This window comes from Rattus norvegicus, chromosome 10, assembly GCF_036323735.1.
Source record: "Rattus norvegicus strain BN/NHsdMcwi chromosome 10, GRCr8, whole genome shotgun sequence".
Taxonomy (NCBI): Eukaryota; Metazoa; Chordata; class Mammalia; order Rodentia; family Muridae; genus Rattus; species Rattus norvegicus.
This window is the reverse complement of record NC_086028.1, coordinates 74,238,472-74,247,081: the sequence shown is the minus strand read 5'-3', so window position 1 is coordinate 74,247,081 and position 8,610 is coordinate 74,238,472. Positions and strand designations below refer to the sequence as shown.

Here is an 8,610-nt window from a genome sequence, read left to right as displayed (position 1 = left end):
AGACCTGAGCAGTGAGAACAGGCAGTGAATCTTAATTGCTCTGGGGCTGAGTTTCTCTGACCCTGACAGGGATTGATTAAATTCAACTGATACCAGGGCCTGCAGGAGGCCCCTCAGGGTGTCAATCTGAATTCATTAGCCTACTCCTGGACTTGGTCACACCTTATGCATACTGCAAAGGCTGAGCTTTCTTTTGGATATCTAGAAAAACATTGTTTCCAGGAGTGCCTCGCCTAGGGATTGGGGATTTAGCTCAGTGGTAGAGCCCTTGCCTAGGAAGCACAAGGCCCTGGGTTCGGTCCCCAGCTCCGGGGAGAAAAAAAAAAATGCCTCGCCTAAAATCCCTTTTCAAATGACCTTGCCACCACAGTTAAGACTTCTGACAGTTTGCTTTTTTTTTTTTTTTCTCGGAGCTGGGGACCGAACCCAGGGCCTTGCGCTTCCTAGGCAAGGGCTCTACCACTGAGCTAAATCCCCAACCCCCAGTTTGCTTTTTCTTAAGACCTTTAGAAATTACTTCCATCTGGTTAACAGCATCAAGTATGAGATCCAATATCTCTAATCCATTCCTCTATTCTTCCAGATGGTGCCTTTAAAGGTCTGATCACCCTTTTGCATTCTGAATTAGCCTTGTCTAAAGCCTAGGATTCAATTACTATTTTTCTGACTTCTGAATCTGATGATTCTATTTACAGTTAGGTTCAATGTTTCAATTAATATTTCAGACTTCTGAATCTGATATAATTCTGTTTACAGTTGAAGTCAATCTTTGCATAGAAATCAGGGAAGGCTGCTTTGGGGCCTTGTGTGGTTTTAGTAAATGACTCAGACCTTTCTTGGGTCTTCACCCTCATCTCAAGCATTTAAAGCTGCTAAATGACATGGCACCAAGGTATCAGCATCAAATCCAAGCTGCTTTTGTCACTTAGCATTTTGAGCTTCCCCCAGCAAGCGATCTACAATACATCCATGCCTCTAGCCTGATTTTGTTTTCCATGGCCCCTAGCTTCCTTTTTCTACCATGTTCACCACTATAACTGAGGACCATCTTCTAACATTGGGGTGTCTAATCTTTCCTGTCTTGGTGGACAAGTCTCTTCTGACTTGATCATGAATTTAATATCTGCTTCACAAGGGGTGCATGCAAACTATAGGAAACAATCAATTCCTTAAGTCTTTTCACATCAAATTCATATTTTTTCATAACCTTGGGGGTGCCTGCTGTCTCCTGGTATGCATTCTATATATTAACTGCAAAACTAAAGTTGGTTTTCTAATGACCTTGGGCCAGCTCCTTTCAGTGTCATGATGTGTCTGGCAGCATGGCAGGCTCCTGCCTAAAATCTGTGTCTGTGACTGACTTTTTCCTAGGTCCTTCTAAGGCTTGTCTAAATTTCTTTGTCTGTGTCCTAATATATTTTTCTTATTCTCCTTTTGAGTCCTTTTCTTTTACAACTTGTATCTTATCACCCATTGCTTATGAGCAGGCAAAAGACCACTATGACTGGTAAGAATACTGTATAGAAATACCAACACCATAATAATCAGCTGTTTTGATCCAACCAGATTCGAGTATTTAGCTTCTCACCCTCTGCTGCTATTTTCAAGGCATCTGGAATAGCATAGTACAGGATCCCAACACCTACGTTCCAGTTACTTCCCATCCTTAACTCCCTCCATGAGGATGTCCAGGGTGACTTACCAAATCTGATGGCTTCTGAGGTTCTTCTCAAGGGAAGTGGTCTCAGTGTCCCTGGGGCCTTGGCAGAAGTTAGAGAGTCCAAATATTTTAAAACCAAACCCCCCAGTGGTTAGATTTTTTAACAATGAAAATTTATGAGCCAGATGCTGGGGCGAAATCCTGCTAGTTCAGAGATATGGAGGAAGCACCCAGCTGACCGTCCAACTCCACTCACTTCTCAGAAACAAACAGCTCCTTCTGCTTCCCCATGCCCTCTTAAATACCCTTCAACTCAAAGACCCTGCTTTCTGTTCACTTAAGTTTCCTCCCTGTCAGCTGGTTGCTTGCTCTGGAAGGCCAAAGAATCCTTTCACCTGTGCGACCCAGCAAATCATCATGAGACATAACTGACTTTCCAAACGATGCAGATGTTTCTGCAATGTTATTCCTGGCTTCTGGAGAGCACTTGGGGTCACTTCCAGGAGTTTGGCAAGGATTTTTAGATTTCTCCTAAAAGAAGCATATAGGCTCAGGCAAAAATTTGTCTTTGGGCTGGAACAAGGGAGTAGGCTCAAGATGAACACAGCTGAGGAATGGATGTTCTCTGTATCTTGATCTTGATCATGATTCCTGAATACAGGAATACAGTAATCATGGGACTTTTGTTTATTGCCCTGTTTGTTCCTGGAGTACTTTGTTTTTTATCTAGAACTGACCTATTCTTTTCATGTACCTAGAATGGTACAAAAGCAGACACTTTTAGAAAAAAATTGGGAAAAAAAAAACCTGCCTCACCACTGGCTTGGGTTATGCTATAATGCTGCCTAATGTATCTTCTTTTCTTTAAACCTCACAACCTTCCTGGGTACCCTGTTGATTAGTGAGCTGGATTGGTCAGATGATGCCTCAACCTGACGAAATGTTTATTCCTTATTTCAAACAGCAATTAAATGGGTTATGGCAGAGAACTGATTTTTGGCCCATTGCATGTGCAACCTTTCCAGGCATAACTCAAAGTCACTATCCAAAAGACAAGTTACACTTTGTCTCTATGAAACGGTTCCAATCAGATATGAATATGGGGAAGACAGTGTGTGTGTGTGTGTGTGTGTGTGTGTGTGTGTGTGTCTGTGAGAGTGTGTGTGTGTGTGTGTGTGTGTGTGTGTGTGTGTGCTGTCCTCCAAGACACTGAAGGAGCATGTTGGTTGCCAGAGCAATTGGTGAGCCATTCTGATGCAGGGACGAAGAATGATGCTGACCATGAGCTTGCTGGGTGCCCTGACAATGGAGACTGGGAAGCTGTATTGGGCCTGTGTTCCTGACCCACCTTTGCTTGCCTATATCCCAGCCTGGCCAAGCCGCCTTGCCTCAAGCTTTTAGACCTTGTGGGACAGAGAACATGGAGACTGTGGAAACTACCTTGGAAAATTAATCAAATAGAGAAGTCACAGAGACCCTTCTCTTTCTTTAATGGGACCATTTACTCTAATTCAATCATGGATTCGTCTGGTAATCCATCTAATATTAGAAGAAAGGTAAAGACCATGGGCTGGTTCTAGACATTTTCGGACACATATTTGAAATTTGAGAGTTGCCTATTATAATATTACATTATCAATAGATAAAATTGGGATTGGATCTGGATTTCAAACAAGTGTCAGTGCTCTTTCAAGGACACAGGTTTGATTCCCTGCACCCAAAGGGTGGTGGCTCATAACCATCTGCCCCAGCAAAAGGTCCTTTCACCTATGTCTGCTTCAGGAAAATGTCCTCTCACCTGTGTGCCTAAGCAAACCATCATTTGACATAACTGACATTCCTAAGACACCAGAAGTTTCCACTTCACAACATTATTCCTGCTGCCCTCCCCACACACTGGAAGGTATGTTTAGATTCATGTTATGTGTGCTCATCTGTGAGTGTGTGAATGTGTGTGTGCAGCATGTCTGTCTGGCATAGGTGTTAGGATACACTACTAGACTCTGTGCAAGGATTTGGCAACACCAATTGCTTGTTTTGGAAGGCCAGAGAGTGAACATGGGGCTTCTTACAGACCAGACAAGCACTACACCACTGAGAGGCATCCCGCTGCCGCCTGGCTACTTTATTAAGAAACAGATGGGGGGGGGGGGGTTGGGGATTTAGCTCAGTGGCAAAGTGCTTGCCTAGCAAGCGCAAGGCCCTGGGTTCAGTCCCCAGCTAAAAAAAAAAAAAAAAAAAAAAAAAAAAAAAAAAAAAAAAAGAAACAGATAGGGGTTGGGGATTTGGCTCAGTGGTAGAGCACTTACCTAGCAAGCACAAGGCCCTGGGTTCGGTCCCCAGCTCCGGAAAAAAAAATAAAGAAAAGAAAAAGAAAAAAAGAAACAGATAAAGGCAAAGTGGATGTTGAGGAACTAGAGTTGAACAGAGGATAAGTGCCCGCCCACACAAGGGATAAGGAGGGCAGATCCCTTTTAACTGGGGCTGGTGGGAGAAGTGCCTTGCTCTCACAGGATATCTGTTCCCATTGTGAGCTCTGAGATTGTGAGTTGAAAAACCCTGTCTCTCCCTGTGGCTCAGCTCTAGCACACACCTTTAATCCAAGGGCTAAAGAAAGTCAACCCGGGTCTTTGAATTGAAGGGTATTTAAGACAGCATGGGGAAGCAGAAGGAGTTGTTTGCTTCTGAGATTTGAGTGGAGTAGGAAGGTCACCTGGGTGCTTACTTTCCCTCTCTGAGCTAGCAGGCTTTTACTCCAGCATCTGGCTCCTGAATCTTCACTGGCAAAATCTGAACGCTGGGCATTTTGGCTTTAAACATCTGGGCTTCAAACTTCTGCCAAGGCCCCAGGGACAGTGAGACCACTTCCCTTGAGGAGAACCTGAGAAGCCATCAGATTTGGTAAGTCACCCTGGAAGTGGAGGGAGTTAAGGATGGGAAGTAGCATGAAGGTAGTAGGCTTTAGGATCCTGCACTGTGCTACTCCAGATGCCTTGAAAATAGAAGCAGAAAATGAAAGGCTAAATACTCAAGTACAGTTGGCTGAAAACAGATGATTATTGTTGATATTTTTATACATTATTCTTATTAGCCATAATGGCTTCTGTACCTGCTCAAAAACAGTGGGTAATAAGATACAAGCTGTAGAAGGAAAATTAGACTTAAAATGAGAATAAGAAAAATATTAGGACACAGACAAAGAAATTTAGACAAGCCTTAGAAACACCTAGGAAAAAGTCAGACACAGCAAGAGCCTACCATGCTACAAGTCACATCACGGAACTGAGAGGGGCTGGCCCAAGGTCACTAGCAAACCAAGTTTAGTTTTGCAGTTACTATATAGAATGCATACCGGGAGACAGCAGGCACCCCCAAGGTTATGAAAAAATATGAATTTGATGTGAAGAGACTTAAGGAATAGATTGTTTCCTATAGTTTGCATGCACCCCTTGTGAAGCAGATATTAAATTCATGATCAAGTCAGAAGAGACTTGTCCCCAAAGTCAGGAAAGATTAGACACCCCAATGTTAGAAGATGGTCCTCAGTTACAGTGGTGAACGTGGTAGTAAAAGGAAGCTAGGGGCCATGGAAAACAAAATCAGGCTAGAGGCATGGATGTATTGTAGATGGCTTGCTAGGGAAAGCTCAAAATGCTAAGTGACAAAAGCAGCTTGGATTTGATGCTGATATCTTGGTGCCATGTCATTTAGTAGCTTTAAATGCTTGAGATGAGGGTGAAGACCCAAGAAAGGTCTGAGTCATTTACTAAAACCACACAAGGCCCCAAAGCAGCCTTCCCTGATTTCTATGCAAAGATTGACTTCAACTGTAAACAGAATTATATCAGATTCAGAAGTCTGAAATATTAATTGAAACATTGAACCTAACTGTAAATAGAATCATCAGATTCAGAAGTCAGAAAGATAGTAATTGAACCCTAGGCTTTAGACAAGGCTAATTCAGAATGCAAAAGGGTGATCAGACCTTTAAAGGCACCATCTGGAAGAATAGAGGAATGGATTAGAGATATTGGATCTCATACTTGATGATGTTAACCAGATGGAAGTAATTTCTAGAAGGCTTAAGAAAAAGCAAACTGTCAGAAGTCTTAACTGTGGTGGCAAGGTCATTTGAAAAGGGATTTAGGCGAGGCATTCCTGGAAACAATGTTTTTCTAGATATCCAAAAGAAAGCTCAGCCTTTGCAGTATGCATAAGGTGTGGCAAAGTCCAGGAGTAGGCTAATGAATTCAGATTGACACCCTGAGGGGGCTCCTGCAGGCCCTGGTATCAATTGAATTTAATCAATCCCTGTCAGGGTCAGAGAAACTCAGCCCCAGAGCAATTAAGATTCACTGCCTGTTCTCACTGCTCAGGTCTGGTGCATCAAGCCAGAAGTAGCCACAGGGATGGAAGTGTTTCTTATGATCAGGCGTGAGAAGACCACCATCTTTGCTGAGGCCCAGGAGTCGAGCACGGTCTTAGAGCTGAAGCGCATTATCCAGGGCATCCTAAAGAGGCCTCCCGAGGAGCAGCTGCTGTTCAAGGATGACCAGCTCCTTGATGAGAGCAAAACTCTGCGTGACTGTGGCTTCACTAGCCGTGTAGCAAAGCCTGAGGACCCAGCCCTCGTGACCCTGGCCTTCAGAGAAGACGCCTTTCAACTCCTGCATACCCACCCCTTATCTTGTCCACTAATTGAAGGTGTGGTGAAAAATGACCTACTTAGACAGCCAGAGTGAGGGCCCCAGGCCCACGTCCTAGGTATTCATTCCCCATAAAGATATGGCTGTCTTTCTACATTAAAAAAGAATAATAAACTTCATTAAAAAATAATAAACACTGCTCTGATGTCACACGGCATTCGCCTTCTGCTGGAGGTGTCCAGCAGCCACCACCACGGCTGACATAACAAAGCCCAAAGTAGGAAGTCCACAGCGGAGGTTTCCCTTCTGGATGGCAGGCCCTGATACAGGCAGGACTGGAAGGGCAGTAGGAGAGGGGTCTGGATGGAGTGATGTGGTTCTCAGCCTTCCTCTCTGGGTACTGAGGCATTGATGGTGTCTTCTGGAGAGGAAGTCAGGGATGGGGTGTCTGTTTACCATGGAGGAAGAGGGAGGCAGAGGCTGAGAAGAGGAGGGTCTGGTCTGATTGGGAGCCAGTGCCCAGTATGGAAGGCATGAGAGAAAAGTCTTATTGTTGTGCTTCAGTGAAGGCCTTCCCTGAGGCATTCTTCAATGAAGTAGCTCTCCTGAGACAGGCATTTCTTGTTCACACTGCTATTTGCTGAGGAGATATGGGCACATACTTTATTGGGGCGAGTCAGGGGTTAAATCTCTCTCAGGGTAAGGGAGTGAGAATACCCAGGAAGGGAAGGTCAGTGGCTGACAGGTTAAACCTATCTGGATGGCTCATTAGCATGGAGAAGAACTCCCATGCTGTGCTACAGATGGGTGCCCCTTGGGGTCCTCTGGGTTGGGTGTCCTGGTTTGTGGTCCAGAGCAGGGACAGAGACAATAGAAAGTGGCCCTGCTCTGGCAGTTCTCAAATCTCAGATTCCCAGGGTCTAAGCTCACTCAGCCTTACCAGTCCTCATGCCTGTCTGGTAGCACAGCCCCACATTCTCTATGCTCAATGTGTTCAAGGTCAGAACAGCTTCAGTACATAAACCGACAATTCCAAATTCAGGAGAGACTGGGTAACGAATGTTTGGGCAAACTGCTATAAAGGATCAGAGACCTGACTGAGCAGAAAATACAAATCAATAAAATAGAAATGGAGGGTTTAAGAGCTACAGGAGCCGATGTCACAATTTCACCAAAGTCTTGGCGTCTGGATTGGCCTCTTCAGGAGGTAGAAATTAGGTTCTAGGGACTGCAACTATGCCAGCTAAAGTAAAGGGCCAAATGGGTCAGGTGTAAGGGGCTAGAAGGGGAAATAGGTAACTTAAAGTCATGTGTGGTTAATAGAGCCATGAATCTATGGGGATGTGATTTGTGGCATCAGTGGGAAAGAGATGAACATTCCTCCAATCTCAGAAACCACTTAAGTAGAAAGTTATAGGTCCTTTGAGAAGTTATGTCAAATGTTTTTCTGGGGACACAGGTGAAAGGATGCCTTGCTGGACCTGATACATGACAGGACCCATGATGGAGCATAAATATGACCTCCCAGTCAGTGGGAGATGAGCACAGAGCATTGGTTTGATTTGCTAGGTATTCTTTGCAAATGACAGGCATGTACTGGTTTGCCTTTCATGGACTTGTTGAGCTCAACTTGTAACTCTGCTGTTGAGAGAATCTGGCTGCAGATCTGCTCCTATGTTCCTACAACAGCTGGTCATTTCTTTGGAAACCTGGCCATCTCTTTGTGTGTCCCTCCTGAGAGGCCTGGACTGTGACTGCCAGTTTGTGTGTGGTTTCTGCGTGCCTAGTGGGCCATCACATTCTGCTTTTAATATGGGGCTAAAGTGCTGAGAGAGAAGTTTTAGTTTGCCCCCAAAAAACTATTGCTGAACAAGTCCCCTTCCCCCATATCCTAATAACCTCTCCTTGAGGCCCTCTGCTGGGGACTGGCAGAGAGGGCAGGTTGAAACCTTATTAACAGTAATTTGCAAAACGTACAAACCATAAAATAAATAAGGTTTCTGAAGAAAATATTAAAAGCTATTATCAAAGGGGTTGGGGATTTAGCTCAGTGGAAGAGCTCAGGGCCCTGGGTTCGGTCCCCCACTCCGAAAAAAAGAACCAAAAAAAAAAAAAAAAAAGCTATTATCAAGAACACTAGCAGACTGTCCAGTTTGTCCTTAAGCAGGACAGGATAGGACAGGTTTCAATGGCACCAGCAGCTGCTCTACCTTTAACATGGTTAATCATCCTGTTGGACACCACCCTTTGAATTTTCTTACAATGGATGTATTAAAACCACAGGGAAGAGATTTACAATGTTTG

At 44.3% G+C, this 8,610-nt stretch overlaps 1 protein-coding gene across 1 annotated transcript; it reads left to right on the top strand.

Moving 5' to 3' along the window:
• On the top strand, window positions 6,062–6,402 carry LOC134480734 (elongin-B-like). The gene has a single exon (XM_063270055.1). It carries the CDS (start codon window positions 6,070–6,072, stop codon window positions 6,400–6,402), a length of 333 nt encoding a protein of 110 aa, XP_063126125.1. The 5' UTR covers window positions 6,062–6,069.
• Window positions 6,403–8,610: the final 2,208 nt, after the last annotated feature.